Source organism: Anomalospiza imberbis, chromosome 7 (assembly GCF_031753505.1).
Source record: "Anomalospiza imberbis isolate Cuckoo-Finch-1a 21T00152 chromosome 7, ASM3175350v1, whole genome shotgun sequence".
Lineage (NCBI taxonomy): Eukaryota > Metazoa > Chordata > Aves > Passeriformes > Viduidae > Anomalospiza > Anomalospiza imberbis.
Window position 1 is genome coordinate 19,857,879 of NC_089687.1, and position 22,615 is coordinate 19,880,493.

The 22,615-nt window shown below is 39.3% G+C and overlaps 1 protein-coding gene across 13 annotated transcripts in view; it reads left to right on the plus strand.

Moving 5' to 3' along the window:
* Positions 1 to 5,880: 5,880 nt before the first annotated feature.
* Positions 5,881 to 22,615, plus strand: part of MYO3B (myosin IIIB) — a 214,312-nt gene continuing 197,577 nt past the window's right edge. For 10 of the 13 annotated variants that reach the window (XR_011000806.1, XM_068195832.1, XM_068195831.1 and 7 more), the window contains exons 1-3: positions 5,881 to 6,104; positions 11,044 to 11,109; positions 11,310 to 11,346. Coding sequence is in view for 12 of the 13 variants with exons in the window: in XM_068195832.1 (XP_068051933.1) it covers positions 11,103 to 11,109; positions 11,310 to 11,346 (44 nt within the window). In the remaining variant the exon portion in view is untranslated. The remainder of the gene's footprint in view (positions 6,105 to 11,043; positions 11,110 to 11,309; positions 11,347 to 22,615) is intronic. The other 3 variants (XM_068195834.1, XM_068195842.1, XM_068195843.1) reach the window with 1 other exon arrangement.

The following is a 22,615-nucleotide window of genomic DNA, read 5'->3' on the forward strand; positions in this document are numbered from 1 at the left end:
TGCAGTACATTTTTTCACTGTATATTGCAGAACTGTGTTGCATCTTGTCCTCTGAAACATATGTCAAAAGACACGTTATGTGTGTGAATACCAAGGTGGTTTCCTAGCAACAATAAATAGAAGAATGCTCAGCCCATTCAAGGGATTTACCTTTGTAAGCGTGTGGCAGCAAAGGTGGATTTTGAATACTAGAGGAACTCATTAGCTGGAAGAAGAAAAGCGGCAAATAAAGAACTGTAGATACATCTTACCCAGCATTCCTATTGTGTACAGCATAATTGGGAATTTGCATAAGATATTCTTAATGTGAAATATCTCATTTTACTCTTTCCTCTGCAGCTTTTAATTTTCTGTACTATGGGGGGGGGGAGGGGTAAAGTGTTGCCTATGGGAAAGTGTAAGGAGAAGGCACTTTGGTTATTTGGGTAAGTTCACCTTCCATCTTACTATTAATGTGCTCAGACTTAGCATTGAGTGGTACTGGACACTCAGTTGCTCAGACGTTCATCCACTCAGGGGAAATGCACAGATTTACATGTAACAACAGGCACATGATGTGACTCTTGGGGATGGCCCATGTAGACCTAAGAGTTGGACTCTGTGATCTTTGTGGGTCCCTTCCAAGTCAGGTTATTATGTGATTCTGTGATAATAATTAAAAAATAATAATTAGCTATGAGATGTTGTAATGGCACTCCCAGTTATACTACTTGTGCCTCTGTGAAGAAAGCTTCACAAAGAGTAAGGAATACTCTTGGGAGCATCACGCTCCAGCTCTGCAGAATAAAGAGTAATTTTATAGTATTTGGGTAACGTTACAGAACAGATTACAGAATCACTAGGTTGGAAGAGACCTTCAAGATCATCGAGTCCCACCCATGCCCTAATACCTCAACTAAACCATGGCACCAAGTGCCACATCCAGTCTTGTTCTAAACACATCCAGTGATGGTGACTCCACCACCTCCCCAGACAGACCATTCCAGTACTTTATCACTCTTTCTGTAAAAAACTTTTTCCTAACTTCCAACCTATACTTTCCTTGGTGCAGCTTAGGACTCTGTCCTCTTGTTCTGTCAGTTGCTGCCTGGAGAAAGAGACCAACCTCCACCTGACTACAACCACCCTTCAGGAAATTGTAGAGAGTGGTAAGGTCGCCTCTGAGTCTCCTTTTCTCCAGGCTAAACAACCCCAGCTCCCTCAGTTGTTTCTCATAGGGCTTGTGGTACACATTGCCAGTTAGACTCTGTGGCTGTTGGTATCTAGAGTATTCAGTGTGTAGGCTCTTCTAGGTGTATTTTTGTTGTTGGCTTTTTAAAAAGTCCTTTGAGTCACCTTCATCTGGAGTTTAGCCAGAAATGACTCCAGTAGAATTCCAAGTCACTTTAGTTCAGCAATGCTATTTACACTTCACTGCTATCCCTACACCAGGCATTCCATCTCCCCCCTTCTGTTTCCAGGTGTCAGCCTGAAGTCTGCAGTTTGTGCTTGTGATTTGTAAGGGCTGAACTATGGTTATGTACCTTGCACTTCAGTCTTGGCTAGAACTGTTACATTATTGACCTGCTTCTCTGCTCTTTCCTGATGCAAGTGTATTTACTTTTCAGTGCTGGGTTACTGCCTATGTCGTTTTGCTGTACTTCTGTTGTCCTTATCTGAATACTCTGCAGCTGTTGACTTCTTTAAATTATCTTTGCATATATGCATAAAGCTCCAATATTTTTCTCACTGCTTCCATTGATTTCAGAGATGGTGGAACCCACTCCTACATTAACATTGCTGATACTTAATTTCCTTCACTACTGAAGAATTTTTGAATGGAGGTTTTCCCCTTTTCAGTCCCCTTTACTGTTTTTTTTTGCTTTGATCCATGCAGCAGAACTCAGTTGCTTTGCCCTTTCTGTCCTCAGTATTCAGGTAATGCAGTAGTTTTCTAGTCAGGATTTTTCTTCTACTAGTTCAAAAGAGAAGAAAACTAGATTTCTCAGCTAGGGCAACAGTCTTTGTATGCAAGTATGTACAGACACATTAAAGGCAGATAAAGCCATTTCAGATGTCAGTTCAAAAACATAACTGCCACAAGACCTTGGCCACCAAACCTCTCGCACAGTTAGTTTTCTTCAAAATGGTGGCAACCCTTAAACAAAGTGCATTTGCATTTATTTAAAAGCTAAAGGAAAACTGGAGCAGCACCTGTGTGACCTGGTAGGACAAGATAATAAAACACAATACACAGTAACTTGGCTACTTAAGAGCTCACATATGGGTGCAGTTATCTGCATACCTAAAATTCAGAACTGCCTCAAGATTTTCATAAAAGCAGTTTGCATTTCAGCAGTGTCCTTAAAGCTTTCAGCACTCTTTTTTTCCCTTCCAGCAAACCTGTTTACATTAAATTCTGATTCACCAGTGTTTATGATGTGTGTAGCTTAATGCAACCATGCATTCTTTTTGTAATGGCAACTCCATCTCCAGGCAAAGAAAAATGTACAGAGAGATGAACAGGTATTTGAAAAGCAAGAAATCCTAACTTTTAAAGGGATTTACTGTAGTGAATAATGTTTGTGTATATCCATTTAGATAAGGAGATTTTAAGATTATAAATCAGAGTAAGACAATGTATCACAAATTTTTACTTACAGAAAGCGTAGATTCCATTGTACTGATATGTTTATGACTAAAGTGTTTCCATTTATAATTTGTTGGTTACATGTTTTTCTACAAGTCAGTATTGTATGACAATTTAAAAATTAATAGATAGTCAAAAAACCTCTAGTTAACATACAGCAACTGAAAGCTTCTGTGGAGGCTTTGGATAAGCTCATCAGTTAAATTCTGTAAATGATTTACTGCCTATGAAATATTTTGTTTCAAATCAGTTCTTGAGGCTATAGCATTTTAGAACATTTAATTTAATAATAGCTTTTCACCTTTTGGCATCTAGCTGTGACCATATAAATGACACATTGTTTAATTTTCTAATGCAGTCTAAAGTAAGGCTAGGAAGGGCTTGCATTAGTGCAGCAATTGTTTAACAGATCTATCAATATTGCACTTAAAATCAGAAGTACTACAAGAATTAAGAGCTGTTCTTTTTCTACCTGAGATCTGCAAGCAACAACAAAAAATAACAGCTGCACTTTAACATTTCTCATTTCTGCCTGACTTCAGAATAAGCGACGTACCTATAAATGGTAGTTTAGGACGGACAAGTTTTCACATTACTGCAAACACTAACGTTACCCTGTATGACATTACAAAAATCAAAGAGTTGAGAGATCCGATATTTCTTCCTGCTGAAATGCAGAACTTAGGATTAAGATAAGAGGGGATTGGGCTGGGTTTGGGGGGTTTTAAATTGTTTTAATCTTAAATTGCGACAAATTTAGCTTCTTTTCAAATTCTGTATTATGGTATTTCAGTGATTCATGGATGACTCTGCTGGCAAGGTGTGAAGTTCAGTTATACTTACAAAGCCACTACAATGCAAATTGCTGCATCTTGGAAGACCACTGTGTGTTTGGAGATCCCGTGTGGGATATAAGAATGGCACTTCTGTAGCTCCAACCCAGTTTAGTCACCCATTGTTACCTTGACTGTAAATGGGTATGTTGAACAGGCAATGTTTAGAAACACAATTCTAGCTGGATGGCAAGGGCCTAGTGAAAAGGGATTAAAAAACCATCAGCATCAGAAGAAAACAAGTAGGTACAGGAAGATAAATTATGAAACAAATGAGTTCTGTAACAGAACTCGCAAAGGTCTAGATTGCATGAGCCAAAATTAGGTAGTAATAAATGAGGAGATTCCTATGGTTCAAAAACTAACATAAGGATCTGGGAGAAATGTGGGAATACCTAGAGCTTCTGGATTTGATTATCAAGAAATTCTTGAGAATAATGAGGAAGACTTAAGGCATACATGCAGAATACTGCAGGAAGATGTTAATTTTGCTGAATCTTGATGCTTCTTAAATAGTAAGAAATATTCACATTTCAGAACCTCATGCACAACTAATGTTTTAAAGTATAACTTCTGTAAACTCAGGGCATATAGGATTAAACATATGGATCCACCTGGAACAACCTTTTAATGGTCAGATGTGTGTCTAATATTACTACTTGCTGTCTATATTACAATTTGTTGTCACACTGTTTATATAATTCTGTATACAATAGGGCCATTCACTTAAGAGTTGGGCTTAATGATCCTTCTGGGACCCTTTGAGCTTTGATTCTGTGATTTTACAATTGCTGACAAAATTTCAATAAAACAATAGTGTGAAATGCTCAGCAAAATTTTAGAGACTCTTGTATCACCTCAGATTCTTTCTAATGCTGTGATGGGCTAAACTCAGAAAATGCTTAGGATTCACATTTTCTACTGACCATCTGAATCAAGGTTTGACATCAGTTATTTTCAGTTTTGATAAAGGATTATCTTGACATAATTTACTAGAATGTGGATGGTACAGGAAAAAAGTGTATCTATAAGATTACAAAGCATAGAGTTCAATAATCAAAAGATGATAAAATAAATTACTGCACCTTGGTCACAATGATAGTTTCACTTAAAGGTGGTACTGAAAGAGTTTTGCAGAGAAATCCGCTGGTCTTCTGTCTTTAAAGTTTGCATCTTAAATAAATATGAAAAGATCTATGAATATAAAGCTCTCCTAGCTTTTTTATTCTTTTTTTTTCCCTAATTTTTTTAATTTGTCATGAAGCTTACTTACAGCGTACTTGTTAAACGCAGATGAGAATGACTAGCATGTGTGAAGCGGTACTGGAAGCTGTGGAGCGAGTCAGCCCTTGTTGAAGCTGATGCAGAGAGCAGTCGCTCTCTGTAACACTGAATGAGGCAGGTCTGGTTACAGCCGCGGTGGAGGAAGCAGAGGATGCTCATGGTGGGCTGGCAAAACGCAAAGAACTGGTGCGGGAAGCTGAGAGGGAGGGAGTATTCGTGATGCTTGGAAAAAGCATCGGCATATCGAGCAAAAGAATAACCTCCCGATTTTCTAAGATTTTTTGTAAACAAAGAAAAGTGTCAAAGAGAAATACATACCTGAATTTCTTCTCATTAATCAGCCTGAAAATTGGCTATGACCGAACTCAAGTCAAATAGGTAGAAAAGGAGAAGCCCAAAGACGGCAGTTCTCTCCCGTCCTCACACCTTAAGGGGAAGAAATGCTTTATAAAACAGTTTCCTTCACCAGGACCCATTTCTCAGAGCACAGACGGAGCTGCGCTCGCAATTCATTGTTTTCCACAATTAACTGAATGCTCGGAGGGGACTGAGGCGTTTACTCCCAGCGGTGCTGCTAGCTATACCCATCTACGCACGGGCTTTCTTTCTGTGAAAGCTCACTAACCCTTACCCTTCTCTTCCCCCGCGCCCCTCTCCGGGAGCCCCGGCCGCCCTGCGGGGCCGGCACGCACCGCCTGGCGGGGCCGAGCGCCGCCCCCGCCGCAGCTCAGCGCGGGGCCGCTGCCGCCTCAGCGCTCGGCCTGCGCGGGCGAGTGGCCGCTGGCCGGGCTCCTCGGCCGGGCCGAGGCTGAGAGAACGCTGTCTCAGGTGTGCGCAGCTCCCGGCAGCTCTCCCGCCAGGGGCCGCCCGCCGCCGGCTGGGGTGGGAGTCGCGCCTCAGCCGACAGGGGCTTCGAAATGGCGCTCGCCGTTCTCCTTGCGGTCCTCTGGCGCTCAGAGCCGGGCAGGGGTTGTCACCTCTAGCGAGTCGCTGCTGGCAGGGCCTGTCACTGTCGCCGGGAGCCGGTCTCGGCCCCAGCGAAGTCTGCTGTCAGCCCCGCGGACTTAGGCGGGGAAGGGAGGCGGCCTCGGCCCCGCTGAGCCGGGTCCTGAGCTGCCTGGGGACACGGGTGGCGGCGCTCTTAGAAGCGCTGCTGCTGAGGCTGTGCGGGTACCCCGCCTTCGAGGGGGCCACCAGCTGTGCCTGTTTTTCCAAAATCATAGGTAAGGAATGCTCAGGGGAAAAAAATCTCCGTGATTAAAAGTGGCAGAAGACACTACAAGGCAAGAAGTAAGTAGGCGTGACGTGGGATCCCGGCCCATCGGGACAAGGCCGTGAATAACTGAAGAAAAGTTTCTGTAAGTTCCCTAAATAGATCTGGCTCTAGTATATAGTATTTCCTTAAGCGACCTATAGTAACTAGCGGACCATAATATACATTGCAAATACTATGATAACACTTGATAAATTCATTTAAGCAAGTCTTCCTCCTGGGTACCTACAGGTATGCAATTATTAGCAAAAGAAAAGAAAGGTACTGTTATCCATAGACAATGCTGCACACAGATTGAGATAAGGTTAACTTAAAATGTCTTCCTGTTTATTTCTCTGAAGTAATGCATTTAGTTTTGTGAATACAAAATGGTTTTTAGTTTTCATTTTTAAAAACTAGGTTTCTTACTTCATCTGCCCCTTCAAAAGCTGCACTCTGGAATTTCCATTTCATTGCACTGAAAACCAAGGATCAGTGTTTTGAGGTTTTCTGCAATTATTAGGTGGAAAATTATGTTCTTGTACAGAAATTTCAGCATGATGTATAGTAATAGAGGTCACTGTCAGCAAGTTAGATGCAGTTACTGAATTTTTTTCTGTCAAAGCAGTAAATTGTATCTTAACCTACTGTGGAGTCATGCAGAATATGTTCTGAAAACACATAAAATCCTTTTTCAAGACCCTTTTTATATTCCCAAATTGAAGTCCAGCTCATTCTTAATGTCAAATTCAAATTGTAATGCAGTTAATATTCCAACTTTATATGATTTAATCCTTCAAATGTTAATCCCAGTTGGTGTTAATTACTGACATTGTAACACAAAAATGAAAATAGAATTCACCCAAGTTTTATTCAAACAATAAAAATGTGGCTTGAACCAAGCAGAGCCATTTTTCCTTTGGGCTAAGATTTTCATATAGTAATCTGGCTAGGAGTCAAGGTGGATATAGATTTGTAGAAGCCATTTCAGACCCTTTTAAAAATGGAAAGTCAGTTTAAGTGCAAATGGATTGTTTTAGAAGCAGGGAAAAGATGAACTTTTGTGCTGATACGTGCTGCTCCATGGTGTTCCATGGTTAGGAAGCTGAAGGAACGTTATCTGCAGCACTGTGTTTGTGCACATTGGAGAGAGGGCCACTGGGTGATTCCTTCCTCAGCATTATGTGCTGCCCTGTGGGTGTACGTTCACGTGAAGTGAATTCTCCAGTACCATCCAAAATCCTTGATTAGAAGAAATACTGTATCTATATTATTGACTTTCTAACTACAGAGAGGACGGATTCAGTTAGCAGTGCAGTGGCTATTTGGTTGCTTTAAGAACTTGCAGGACTGGTTTTGCAGTGTTTTTGCCAAATGCTTTCTCAATAAAAAGTTCATTGGACAAAGACAATGATTCTTGCTGTGCTAATGCCTGGAGAGGCTCACTAACAAGGGACTCCTGAGTGCAGGCTTGTCTGGGGAAGAGAAACATTTTGTGTTACAAAGACAGAAGTTAGTCATTACCAGCCTTCTGGCCACTGACAAACTCGAGAAGAGGGGGGTAATGAATTAAGTGCTGATGTACTGCCATGCTGTGAGAGTAATCAAAGAACATTTGTGTATAGGAAGGGGGTTTGAAGTCCTGAAAGTTATTATAATGGTTTACTTTTGTTCTGCTTAAAGATTTGGTTTTGGTTTGGGGCTTTTTTAACTAGCCCTAGTTTCAAGTTGTCATCTGAACACACATAGTGAGATACATTCTGTGCCTGTAGCTTTTCTTTCATTAGTTTTTCCAAACTTCCTGCCCCTAGAAGTGAATTTTCATGATCCAAGGAAATACAAGGGAGGAGAGCCTATGGATCAGTTACAGAAAAGGAGAAGGAGGAACAAAGCCTCCTACAAAACCTGAGCATAACTGGACAGATGAACACTAAACTTTTTACCAGTCTACTCTACAGCTGAACTTCAGTAATGTAGAGCCAGGGAACAGAAAGACATCTTGGGCTTGATTGTTGTAGGGAAGTTGGGAATACTCTGCACCTGCGGGAAGAATCAGCACTTCATTCAGTAGGCATTTTTCTTTTGTTGTTACTGTTCTAATTTTTGTGAGTTTAAACTGAACTGTACTGCAGCAGAATAAACAAGCTGTAATGGGGCTGGCAATCATCCAGGACACAAGTTCAGAGTGGCATTTTTAATAAAGACTCCTGTATTACTCATGAAAATATGGAGGCGTATTCCTCATAGTGCTAACCTGAGGAATCCAACATGAGGACTCTTTTGCTGTGATGGATTATGTCTCTGGTGTGTGATAAAGCCATGTAGCTCCTAAAATAGAGAGGGGTGATGGGAGGAAGGTGAAGGAGCTGCAGCAGGAAAATCTAAAAGGACACACTGAGGGTGATGTCACCCTGGGGGGTTACATTGTGCAGCTGAGGGAAACATCCATTCCTCTGTGGACAGTGGGGTGACTCTTCAGGTAGAAATGGAGATGGATAAATAAAAGTCATGAAATCAATCTTCTACTAGTTCTTTCCTAACTTGTTCTGCTTTTCATACATCTTTCACATCTCTGCACAGCTTTTGTTTTGAGAATTGAACATGTGACATAAATAGTGAAGAAACACAGCACCCCATCAGAAATCTGGAAAATAATTTGAGAAACTTCTGTTGTTTATTTGTGCAAAATCGCTGCAAGGAATTTTTCCCTCTCTGGGAAAGAGAACTTCTCTGAATAATGCATTGTATAAAGCCATACATGCTTTCCTGTTGCCAAAGCTGAAAAGCTGTATGGCTGTAGCTAGAATAGCAGTGCTCTGGGATAAATGACTGACAGCGTAAGGCTGAGCTTTTTCATCTGAATGCTATACAGTAGGGAAAAGCTCTACTGAACACAGCTGAGAATTGGCCTGTGGTAATGGCATGTGCTGAGGGGGGAGGAAGTACAACATTTTTCATTCACTGGTGCTGCTGCTTTGTAAGGAACAAGTTGTGCTGTAGCTTCTTGCTGACTGGTCCTCTTTTCCTTCACCCCTCATCTAGTTTCTTCTTCAGACATGGCCTCTATCCTGCTGTGTGCAGAGGGAGTACTGACACTGTATGTGAAAAAAGGAGACATTTGCAGAACTACATGTATGCAAACAGTAGACTAAGCTAATTTTATAATATTTCTTATGAAATAGATGAAAATTCAGGAAAATTTATTCGTCTCCTGAAACATGGTAGCATACTGACTGTGGAGAGAGGTACATTCAGTACACTGGGGAGTGTGGGATATTTTCAGTCCACTTGAAATAATGGCATAATTACTGCTATCAGTCTCTTCAGCTGTTTTCCTAATATTCTGCATGCACTTGTTTGTTTGTTTTGCTTTGATCTTTCTCACATCACATACGCTTTCCAGAATTTATAAGAAAATTTCATCTCCTTCAGTCTCATGCCACTACTGTGGCAGAAATAATAGTGATTTGTTTACCCCTCTGATTCACAGAGCAATGCTTGCAGTAAGCTCTGGAGATTTCTGTAGTAAGAAACCTGAAGCACTTGAAAGGGATATAATTTCCAGAGGGGTCAGTGTTCAAGGCTGAAAGCTTCAACAATATATTAAGCTGAGCATTTTGGTGAGAAAAAAAAATCTGCTTGTATTTAATCTGAGCTGAATAACTATTCCCACCTTGTGTGCAATGACTGAAAATAGTGTATTAAATAGCAAGGTAGACTCTATAAAGCAGATAGTATCTCTGTTAATAAACACATGCTTCCTGCCGTGTATGTACCTGGAACTAATATTAATCTCTGTAATTCAGGAACTAATTGTCCATCTTCCTTTGTGTCTAAAGATGGGAACCAGCCACTTTACTTTTGGCTGCCTGTGATTCAAACCTGGAGGGAGTTGAGTTTAAAGTATAAGAAAGAAAGGTGAATTCCAAGTAAGGGGAGGTATTTAAGTAAGGAAGTTAAATCTCTTGGTCCCAGTTTCCCAGAGGCACCATGCAGACAAGGACTTTCTTTTCCTGAGTGATGTTCCTCTCCAGGCTCCATATGCTGGTACTATTTTCTTGTTGTGGTGAATGTCAGTTTACATGTCCAACTTCCATGTGGATATTCACATTTGAATACTTAAGATGAGTCCTATGTCTCCCACCCCTAGAATTAGGAACCTAACATCTAGATGGAACAGTATGAAGTGCCTGGACAGATAATGTAATTTTCTGAATGCTGTCCTAATCATTAGTGTCTGCTTCATAGCATTGAAAGTAAAAATAAGAATTCTGCAGAACAGAATACAGAGGAACTAGAAAATTCTCTCTTGAGAGGATAAATTGGTGTCAATATCTCCTTTTGTCCTGGCAAGGTTCTTATGTTGGTTGGTACTTTCTAGTTGCTATCAGCAGTATCCAAAGACACAAAGTTATGTAAAAGAAGTTCTAGCCCTTGCCCAGATATCTGTAACTTTCATTCCTGCTGTGCTGTGCCATATTAAAAGTTAATTGGATGACCCAATTTTAAACCTGAAATACAGTATGAACCTAGAGACCTAGAGACCACCTGAGGTCATCTGAGGCCCTGACTGGGGTCACCTGAGGTCATTTGGGGTCACCTGAGGTCATCTGAGGCCCTGACTGCAGTCACCTGAGGTCATTTGAGCATATCTACAATGTTTGGTGCAAAAAGCTGGAGGCTACTATAGAGTTTTGGAAGCACATTAGCAGTTAATGACTAAAAAGAGAGGTGACCAGTGGAATGGGAATGTATACAACCACCATATAATAAAAATCAGATTTTTCTATTTTAGTCAAATGCTACATCGTGAGAGACCAGTATGAAGACAGTTTAAGGGACTGTGTTCACCATTCCCCTACATTATAATAAAACACCATCCTGCTTCTTTCCATATGCCATTTGGTGTTCAAAATAGATCAACTGAGCTAAGTTTCCTTTACAAACTAGCTCAGACTGTAAGCTTTGTATTTCTGTTTCATTCATCATGTGCTTTTAAGGCCTCCTCATGTTCTTGTTAATAATTCAGCCTTTGTCTGTTGTAGGTTTATTGCTCAGAGAGGCAGTATATTTTGCTGTGTTGAGCATATGGCTAACAGGAGCTATGTCAGGTAAGGAGTTCAACCTTTAGTTTTTCACCTATTCTCTTTTGTTGTTAGTCAGCTTTGGAGTAGAATTATAATGCAGTCAGGTTTGTAACAACTGCTAGCTTGGGTAGTCTGTTAGTTTGAAATATCTGGAAAAATGCCAGAGATCTCAAGTGTCTTGAAAACTGTCAAACTTCTGCTTTTTCTGTTTCTTGTTGCAACAGATGAGAACACAGCAAGTCCTGAAGCAAACCAGTTTAGGTAAGAAAGTTTTTAAATGTTGTCATCTGTGGCACCCTGGAAAAAATCTAAATGTGTTCTGACTTACTTCCACAAAATAGACAAATCCTTGTCTGATTCTGCTAACATGTCAAAATTGTCTTAGAGATGTCAGCTGGTTGCTGGGGACTGTTTCTCTGCTTGGAGCTGTATTTATTAATATTTTTTCTTTCTCATGTAATGAAATTAAGCTAGTGAGCTGGGCCAAATAGCTGATTCCTCATTTCATTTTAATGCCAAGAACACTGTGAAAGTTATGGAGAACATGTAATAAAATGTAACAATTACTGACAGTTGTTGCTTTGCAATGAGGCCTTCATACTTTTCTGTAATAGCCCAGCTATACCTGATAGGTTGCACTAGAGGTGTAATTCCATTCATGAATATTACCTAGGGGTAGAACTGCCCATGCAATTTTGGGCTTTTTCAGCCCCTTCTCTTTCTAGTGCTGTTCAGAAACTACTTGCTGGAGAGAGACTTCTGAACTGAGCGGTATGTGGCATGATGAAATACAAATCTCTGTGACTGGGAAAATTCTTAGGTATGGTTTTCAGGTAACTTTTTAGTCTCCCCTCTGAAGGAAAATTCAGTGCTTAGTTTCTATAGACCTTACCTGTTGGCTTCCTTCAAAAGAGTGATTGTTATAAACTACACCTTAAAGGCTATTAGTTTTGACTTATGATTTTGTAGTGTTGATAGTTATGATGTGGGGCAGTGCCTAGAGTATTGGAGGAGGAATAAGCTTTTAAAACCTTGATACAATAAGAAAGGATGGATTGTGAAGAGTACAGCCTGTACTGCTTTCATTATAACTCCTGTCTGAAGAATTGACTCATGGTATACCTTTTCCTGCTTGGGTTCTTTGCCAAAGAAATAAAATGGTAGCTTTCTTTCTCGTCAGGATTCATGGCCCTGTCATCCTATTGTGAAATGAAACCTGGGGATTTCATTATCAAAAATTTTAAAACGCAAAATCAATTCACTGGAAATATTAATGCTGTAGGTAACAGTTTCCAGCTAAGGATTTGCACATTGTAAGTGTTAGCTCTTTTTAAAAAAGCCCAAAATTCTTGCATGGAATACCTATGTGTGTGTATAGTAACAAGAATAGGTCTTTTAAAGTCATTGTGATAATGGAGCTAATGACAAGAAAGTTGGCATTGTTGCACTAAGGTGATCTTCACCCTTGCAAGACAAAATGTAGTTAGATTAGCACAGTTTTTGCAGAGATACACAGTTATCCATGTGTATAAAAGATTTGACTCCTGTTAGCTAGCAGATGCCTGTGTCCTTGACAAAGCTGGTTTTGCAAGATATTTATATAGAATACACAGTGATTTGTAGTATATGCCACAGCTTCTTCTCCAAAATGCTTTGTGACTTGTAGACATACGAATGTTTTTTGGGGACTATATGGAGGATCTTGGGGAGTGCAGTGATGATACCTTTACTGGTAAGGCTGCTCTAAGCCCAAGGTGTATCAGATTGTCATAGTACCAAGTAAATCTTCTACTCTATCCTTAACACAGTTCTGACTCTATGATGGAGGCTGTACTGAACTTGTAGGTGTGCAGTTGTGCCTTACCTTTGCTGCCTTCCCAGCCTTTCCTCTTTCTTACATTTGGACCCAGGTGTGCAGGTCTCAAATAGAGCCTTTTAACTGCAGTCCTGCATCTCCTTGTTCCAGGTGTTCTATTTTCTACTTGTGACTTTAAGGAGATAGAAATTTTTTGCAGAACAGTTTTTTAGGAGGACTCTGTGTCACTAATAAGCAGCATATTGTAAATGTTTTGACAAAGGATTTATAATATCGTACGGTGTGGGAGGTGTCTTGCAGAGGGGTGGTCATTTGTTTTACCATGGGCAGCTTAAGTACAGCTGTAAGCACACACTAAGTAGAGATTTGAGATTCATATGGAAATTATGTGTTGTACATAAAAATAGGTACAAGCAGGTAGAGGTATCTCTGGCACTTTTTTGTGGATAATAAAGGAAAATGTAGAAATATTTAAGGAAAATTTCTCCTGGCACTGGAATCTGAAACAATAGAAAATGCTGCTTAAAACAGTTTGGAAGTGCTGTCTCCACTCATTATGATTTCCTGGGTAGATATAGAAGAGTGGTCCTGATCCCAAAGGGAATCTTGTCTTTATATTTGACTACTTATTGGAAAAAGAAAAATCCCATCCACTGTTTTGTTCCCTAAATACTTCCCTGCACATGCAGAATTTACTGAACTCTTCCAGGTGAAAAGGTTCCTGCTTGCTAGTGGTGTTCTCTGCTACTTCTGCCCTCAGCTTAGGCATAGTGCAGTTGTGACAGAAAGAGGGAGATGGTTCATGGTAGTTCACTGTAAGCAGAATTTGTTCTATTAGTCCTTGGTGACCAATGCTGTTGAGAGTTCTAAATCTCTTCCATGGTCTTCCTCCTTCTACTATTCTCTGTTACCCAGCCTGGCATGGACAGAAGGGTAGAAATGAACTGTGATTAATTTGGGCCTGAAAGACAGACAGGACAAACATTTTCAGTAACTCTCTCTCCCTCTCTTTCTCCCTCTCTCTTTCACGCTCTCTCCTTTTTTATTGTGCGTAAGTATGTACAGAATATATACAAAATTTTAACACAAAGTAAGAAGTACTATGAACATGAAAAAATGGAAATGGAGAAGTAGCTTAATGTGGTGCAATGATTTTTAAGAGTAAAGGTTGCCTGTAGGATTGAGGTATCCTGAAGGTCAGTCCTCTGAACATACCAAGACTCTGGCTGATGGTAGAAAATTATTTTTGTGCAAATGCTTAGCAGCTCACTGCAGATTTTGCAGAATCTGTCATCCTCCTGAGGCATTTGTTTTAAAAAAAAAATTTTAAAAGTTGTTATTCTACATAGGTGAGGGGTTTTTTTCGGAAAAAGGAAAAATTGTTGCAAAATTCCCTGTCCCGGTTACTGCATACTTTTTAATACCTTAAAAAGTATTAAAACCTGGAGGTATATGGAGAGCAGAAGCTGTTTTCCTTCAGGGTTCTTCAAGTTTTTGATCTGTAAATATGTTACTGGACAGTCTGGATGTGAGTAACATTCACTGACCTCCTCTCTACCATGGGACAATCCTGTCACATTGTAGTATCTCCATACAACTTGTCACTGAGCTATTTGATACATTTTCTGTTTGCTCTACAGAAGTGGTATAAAATCTGTTCTGAAAGAAAAAAAAAAGCCTTATTTCTGATATTGAAAGAATGCAATATTGCCTTTGATAGCAGTTTTCCTGCATAAAGCAGGAGGAGTTGTAAAACATGTAGAGTGGGATGGCCATTTTCATGTCTCCTGGTGTATTTTTTACACTGTTATTTTAAACCTACTGGAAGGATGAATGATAGATGTGATTAATTCCAATTCACTTGAAAAAAGAGGGCATGTTTGGTGCGCTTCTTGTTGTCTCCACTTCTTCTCTCATCATTTCTGTCAGTAGTTACGTGAATGATCTTTATAACTTGTGTTTAGCCTGTGAAATGGGTATAAAGACCTGTCAGACTACCTTTTCCAATATATTTTCTTCTGAGGAAACAAACCTAATGTAAATGTCATCCGTGGTATGAGCAACTGTAACAGACGAAACATTGAATTAATGGCTCCGAGAGGCCAGCCAGGAGAGATGATGAGATAAATACAGTAGATATAGTACATAATTCAGAAAACTTCCTGTGATTAAAAATGAATTCAAGGAAAAAGAGTGTATCTTCAAAAGTTAAAAGTATTTAAAAAATCACTTTATCTTTTTTACTTTTGGAAAATCATTAAAAATAATTTACAACTATGTTAATGAGGAAAATTCCCCATTAATGAAATTTAAAGGATATTTTTCAGCTGTTGATCTTACATTGTTTTGTAATGAACATTTTATATATGCCAAAAGGTAAGCAATTTGCTTACAAGCTATATCCAGTATGATGCCTCATGGTTTGTGGCGAGACACTGTCCTAGTGAAGAATGATTATAAAACTAAAATGATTGCTGTATTGAACATCGTGTATATTGTCATCAATTCAGGAGGAAGGACTGGTGTTAGATTAAGTGACTTGAATTTCACAACAGCTAATATATAGGAAAGTGATGTCAGTGCAACTCCCTTGCTGATGTTTGTTTTATAGCTCCAGAAGCAATTTATATGCTGGCAGAAGGTTTGGAGGCTCTGCAGAAGCCAGCTAACGATAACCTCAAGAAATATGTGGATGATTCATGTAAGGCTAAGTTGCTTCTCACTAGGGAAAGTTTGACCTCTTTCCAGTTTCAAGAGTGAAGGACTATGGTGACTGACTGTAATGCAGAGAAACAAACCTATTTGGGCAAAAGGTGGTAATATGGTGATTTCTGATGGCTTAAGGTTGCTCAGCTGGGAACTTCACAGAATTCAGCAGCACTCCCAAGAAAACATGTTTAGTTTCATGTTCCCTCAGCAACAAATTGGCTGCTGTGAAAAGAACACCTGTTGACCAATCTGCCAGAAGGCCTTTGGAATAGAAAATTCATCTACTGTATGAGCTGGAAAGTGAGTGCTCTTTGTGACAGGCTGAAACAGTGGGGATGAAACATATACAAGGAACACCTGAGAATGCAATTTTGTTTACTTGTTAAATCAGGTAAAGTGCTTTCCTTGTAAACAGTTGTGGTGAAGAATCCACACCCCACTTCCCCCTTCTGAAATTAGGGTAATTTTTCCACATGGTAAAATTCTGTGTCCAGGGGCACATCTTTTGCTATCTGATTAGTTCCACAAGAACTGAAATGGAAAAAACATCATTTTAGACTTCAAGGCTATACTGTGGACAAGAAGGCTGCAATGATGGCATTTCCTCAAGGTATGGTTCTTGATAAAGTTGTCCTAAAGTTTTGTTTTATTTGCCTCCCCATGCTGTAGTGTAGCTTTTATTCTTTATTTAATCTGGTTTTTCTTATCTTAATAATACATCTGGAGAGATGCAGAAAACATAGTGGTAGTGTGAAGTTTTAATGGTAAAAAACTACTGTAAGTTCTGGGTGATGCACATATATAAACTTTATTTTTCTACCTGAAATATGGAGTCATCTTTCTAATTAAATTTTAAATATCTCTAGTACTGTGTTGTACAGGAAAAGGAAATTATTAGGAGTGGTTCAGGAGACATTCAAAATTAAATGAAGGAAAGAACTTTGCTAGTCCTTTACTGACAGAAGTGAGAAGGCTGTATTCCTCCTTATTAAAGTCTTGATGACAAATGAGTATGAATATTTCATTAGGCAGAAGAATACTTTGTTAGCATTCAAACTTGGTTTTACTCTTGCATGAATTCCAGAGACATACAAATCAGAATAATTTTATCATTTATGGCAAAGACTAATTTTGTTAAATAATACATACTGAATTGCCAGGATTCTGCAAGAGCTGTCTATTTAATAGAAGAAAGAAAATTATTAAATTTGAAATTAGGTTTTAGGAGAGAGGATTTTTTTAAAAGCTGTCTCTGAAATAAGGTTCTACTTTACAGTGTGGCTTTTTGTGTAATTAAATATTGGTTGTCTAAATAATTACTTAACCAAGAACAAATGTCCTTATGGCCTCAAATTCTTGCTTATTCTATGTGAAGGGGGAAAAGAAAAAAATACAAAAAAGAGTTTGCTTGCCTTAAAGTATTTGCATAACAAATTCCACACTACATTTTTTTTATTTCAGTGAATGTTTTCTATAGAAATAGTGTTAACATAAGGAACGGCAATAAACATTCGTTTAAGAGTCTGTGAGTCCTAACAGTTATAACCAGGTAATGGTGTAGCATGTGCATCTTCATTTGTCTTCCTTTTTAGAAGGTGAAAATAGTGATCATGAGAAAAATGTATCTGGCTCATGTGTTAGTAAGGCTCTTTGATCTCACTGGTTTTGCATCTTGATGCACACTCAGGGATCTGTGGATCTGCAGGTTTCACTACTCATTGGTTTGAAAAGTGGGCAAGCTTTTGCATGTTCTGAGGGAGGCTAGCAGAAAAAAGGCTTGAGTAAAGTACCAGTAGGCACTCTGCAGTGTGGGCTGGGCTGCCCAGTGAGGGCAGATGAGCCAGGAGCCATGGGTGCCAGTGGCGCAGCAGGCCCATGGCCACACTTAGCTGGGGCATCCTGTCAGCACCCCAGGCAGGCATGGGGGCAGGCCCGGGGATGGCAGCCAGTCAGGTGACAGTGCAGTGAGGCCAGGCCAGTCTGGAGGAACACGGCAGACTCGGGCAGAGACATGGCTGTAGGATAGCCTGGACAGGGACCAAGGATGATAGCCTCTGGATAAATGCAGCTTCCACACTTCCACAAAAAGTAAATGCCCTGATGCTGCAAGCTTTTGCAAAATAGCTGGGCATTATTCTGGGCTCGTTGTTGTAATTGACGGGCAGTTTTACATGCTGATCGTGCTTCAGTCAGAGCTCACATGCCTGTCTGCTGCAGGTCTGTTTCCGCCTAATGTTTTGGATTCGTGAACACCTTCATTATGTCAAAGTACAGCCCACTCAAGACTGGAGTCATTCTGGTATGAATGACTTCAGTTGCTGACACAATCTAATTGTATGAATGACTTCAGTTGCTGACACAATCTAATTGTATGAATGACTTCAGTTGCTGACACAATCTAATTGCCTCGTCAAGGATTAATTCTGGATTTTCAGTATTTTCCTTAAGTTCTCTACCAGTGACCTGCTTAACTTTTAAATTTGCATAATTCTCTCTTCATCTTTTGGCAGTCACATTTTTAAAGTGTTTTCTTTGTATATGTAGTGAAACTCAAACCTGTAATGGATTTTGTTTTTATGTGGAGTACCATATGGCTTCTGATTTTGTGACATTGCACTGCACTTCCTGCACTGTACTTCCTTTCTGCATCTTCTGCATCTAAATTAGCAAATACATCAACTGCTTTAGAATCTGTCATCTGAAAGATTTTTTCTTCCTTTTTCACCAACAATCAGTAGTTGAAGGTATAGAATGAACTATGGCTTACGTTTCCTCATTTTTTCTGCTCCCTTTTTATTTCTGGAATCTAGGAGGCCTGTGAATAATTTCTGAAATCACTGTAGATTTCAGGTCCTTGAAAGAGTTGTTCAGAGAACAAGTCCAGCAGAATACACCTTTCCCTAACATGTCTCTGACAGATGGGTTGGGTTTTTTTCCCCCTTATAGCAAAGATACAAAATTGCAGTTTCAAAATAATTTTTCGTTTGCGGCTGACCTTTCTCAGTAGTGATGAGAGCACAGCAGCATGGGTAGTCTGTAACATTGTTCCCTAATCTTTGCAGTAGTACCTTTACTTTGTTACAGCATCCTTCAAAAATAGGATTGCATGCTAAACCACTAACTTCAGCAACATTCCTTATTATCACATGCAGCTTCTGTTAAAAGACTTGTTTAGCTATGAGACACATTTTGATTCCATTTATGTGTCTGCTTAAAGGATGGTTGTGAATTTACAGCATAACAAATGTATAAAAAGTAAATGTTACCATTTAGAGAGTTGTTTTTTTTCCTGAGGTTTGCCCATTTTCCAGCTAATGTTATACTTCACAATGGACTAATAGATTGTAAGAATTTGACCCAAATGAGAATAATAAAGTGTGTTATGGGGTAGGTGAGATTTTTCTCAAGAGACCTAAAGCAGTCAGCTTCTCCAGAATGTGGAAAGCAATTATTTGATGGACAAACAGATTACTGCCTTCTTAGATAAATGACTTCTACTTGGTGTTTTAGAGGTGCAGACATAGGTGAATTGCCCCAGAGACAGGGATGGATTATGAATGGGGATATGAGCTGAAAAAGAGCTGTGAGTTTATTAGATAAGACATTTCAGCAATTATCTGAGTCTAAATGGATGAAGACTTTTTTTTTCAATTTTCTATTCTCTTTTGACTTTACAAACCTTGGTAAACTGCATTGTCTTATTATGAATGCAGTAAATAAACTCTTTTTCTAGCTCTTTGTGTTGACCTGGTTTGGGTGCAGGGTGATATCAGTACAGCCAACTAACTTGAAGGAATTTGTGCCTGTAGACCATAGGTGGTACTGAACTACTTTCAGGCAGCCAGCAACTCAAAATATTTCTTAGATGCTGTAAAAATAGTGGAGTTCCACAAGTCAATGCAAACCAATAACTCATTGTCTAAGAAGAGAAATTTCCATTGCTGAAGAGAAATCTCTCTGCAATGCTAGTGAGAAGCCTAGGGATTGCAAAGGAGTATAGTTAGAGGATATTACCAGACATTTTACAAATTGGAAGAACAGAGATAGAGAGATAAGTGAGAATTTTTTTCTGGGATACACACAAAAGTATTCTATCTTGATACCTTAGACTATTGCTGTACCATGCTTTCAGGAGCAGGCTTCTTCCACCTCCTGTTGCTTCCCACATAGTGGTTGTTTTCACTAATGTAAAAGTTGAAAAGACTGTTAGGTCTTCATGCCTCTTTGATAACATCCCATTTCAGAATTACTTCAGTTTTCATTAGTGAATTAACTGAACATATAAATATTTATGACTATCTCAGGTGTCTATTACTACAGGAAATAAATAATTCATTATAGAGAATTACCTTTATACAATTGATAACACAAGGATATAAATCAGATAGGGCAATTTCCAAAAACGCTGCACAATTTTTGTTTTTGCTGGAACACCCTCAAGTTAATATCTTGTTGATGCAATCATTGTTTTTCTAAGCTGGGTAACAAACCTTCCATTATGTGAAGAGTAGTGATGGGGAAAGTCCATTTACAGAAATGTGAGTGTAGTAAAAATATATTGACAGCTGGGACAATTCAAGGAATGTATCTACAATATGTAATTTCTGTTTGACATTGGGAAGGTTTTTGTGTACATCTGTCAGACTACAAGCATCATTTTGAATGTGGTTTTATTTGCCTTATTTGTTATGCTTCTGTAGATTGGTTGAAATAAACTTTGCACCTGCCAAAAGCTAGAGGAAAAAAAGAACAAAAGGAAAACAAGGAGGAAAAATTAAATTTTGATGACTGAATAGCATTAAATAAAGAATTGGAAACTCAGTGTGACAAATCAATTATCAAACTTTAAACTTAAAGTGGAAGGCTGGACTTCAGTGGAAGGTTTTGGCCACATAGTGTGTTTGAAGAGGAATGACCTAGCAAGGCAGGCCAGAAGAGTAAAGGAATGGGATTCTTATCAGCCATTTAGAAGGAAAATCAGCCTCTCTTTTCCCAAAAAGCCAGCATGCTGCAGAGATCAGGAGGAGGGATTTAGAAAAGAAGAGCAAATGTGTTTCAGAGTAAATGACACAAGCTTGAAATGAGAGACTGGGAACTCCTGGTTATAGTGAGAAGCTGAAAGAGTTTGAGATGTCAGGAAGCTGAGACTGAAGTCAAAACAAGATGTCTGTTTTTATTGTTTATTTATGTTCCTTGCGATAGCTGAAGGGGTTTTCAGAAACCCTGTTAAGTCTGTACATACATTTATTTCACCTCACACATATATTTAAACTTACCCTGGCTGTGGAGCTGGGAGGGGGTTTGGAGGCATGGGAGAAGAAGCTGCCAGCATGCCTCTGTGGCTAACTGAGCTAGTCTACAGAGTCATGTGTCTGACAAGAGAAGCCAAAATGTACCTGCTTTGAGCTTCAAGGGACACTTAGAGCAAACCATGGGGCTGCCTCTGCCCTGGTACCTGGCAACAGCTGAGGAGACTTCTGAGAGGGCTGTTGCCATAGGACATTGCTGCAATGTGTAGAGAGTTGTAGCTTGGGATGTCTGCGTAGGAGACACCTTTCAATACAAGGTATTACTGTTGAAAGGTACTAGTTTGTCCATTTTGTAAATAGAACCTGAAGCATATATAAAATATGTTTTCTGCAGCACGGGAGGTGAGTTCTAGTCAAGAGTATCTCTTGAGTTCTCCAAACTCCTAGGATTGTATTTGAAATTTAGGCTCTATTTGTAATGCTTTCTTGTAAAAAGAGCATCCTCATTGCACCACATCACTCACACCATATAAAGATGTCCTTCTTAATTGGATAATGTCAGTTTCTGTTTTGCTCATCATGCTTTTATGGTGTTTCAAACTTTGTTCTTTTAGCAGGTACTCCCTGCTTAAACACTAAGTTAGGAACTGGGGCTGTTTGCAAAGGGTGTCCTTATTAAAGGGGAAATGACCCACTTTCATATGAAGTGATAGGAAATGGCTGAAGGTGAAACATTGTTAAATATGTAATGCATTAGATCCTGTTTCATATTGTCTGTGCAATCTAATCTACTTTAGTCTACCTTAACTGATATCTCAGTTCAGTGCTGCTTGTGGTGACATACAACTATTTTATCTATTCTCTTTTTCTGTTTTTTAAAATGGTATCACATAGTGTTTTTCTCTTTTGAGTTCTGAAACTCCCCAGTATTTAACACAGAACTGTTATATAAACTGAACATTATGTATAAAGGAAAACTAGATAGTTGCTAATGAACTGCTAAAGGTTGATTATTCCAGGTCACAGTTACTGTGCCCAGTGTATGATACAGCATTCTTACTTGTCATATTTTCTCTTTGTAAATTAAGTTCAGGAATTCTCTTAAGTTTCTTCCAGACCATCTGCAGGAACCCAAGAGTTAATCTGGGAAAGAGGCCAGTTTGGTACTTTATTCTGTGTTTAAATTCTATTCTGAAAGTTCATGGGCAATTTTTTTGTTATTAAATTGTTTCTCTTCAAGATCTCAGCTCTTGGAGGCATTAAGCTCCTTCAAATCCCCTGAATCAGTAGGAATTGAAATTGATTAGTGCTCCTCAGTGTGAAATAGCTGACAGGAGCAAGCTCTGAGAATTTTTGGTCTTGTGGGTATTGGCATCTGTTGTTTCTCCTGGGGTGCTTGTATCTTTTCACTTAACGGGATAGCTGAGTATTTTGGTGATGTGTTTTTGTATTAGTGGACATTAGGCCTAAGTGTCAATTGTGTAGACTTGTGTGATAAAGATAAATCAGATCTTTCCTATTGATGCCCATATATCAGAATGTGCAGTAAAGTGGACCAAGGTCTAAATTACTCTTCAAATTTATAAGGCCAGACACTGTACTGGATTACTCTCTGAGAGCCTGTCTGTACATCCAGGGTTGCCCAATCCCAGGTGCAGAACCTGGCACTTTCCCTTGCTGAACTTTTTATGATTGGTGATTGCTCAGTTCTCTAATTTGTTGACATCTCTCTGCAGGGCCTCCCTGCCTTTGAGGG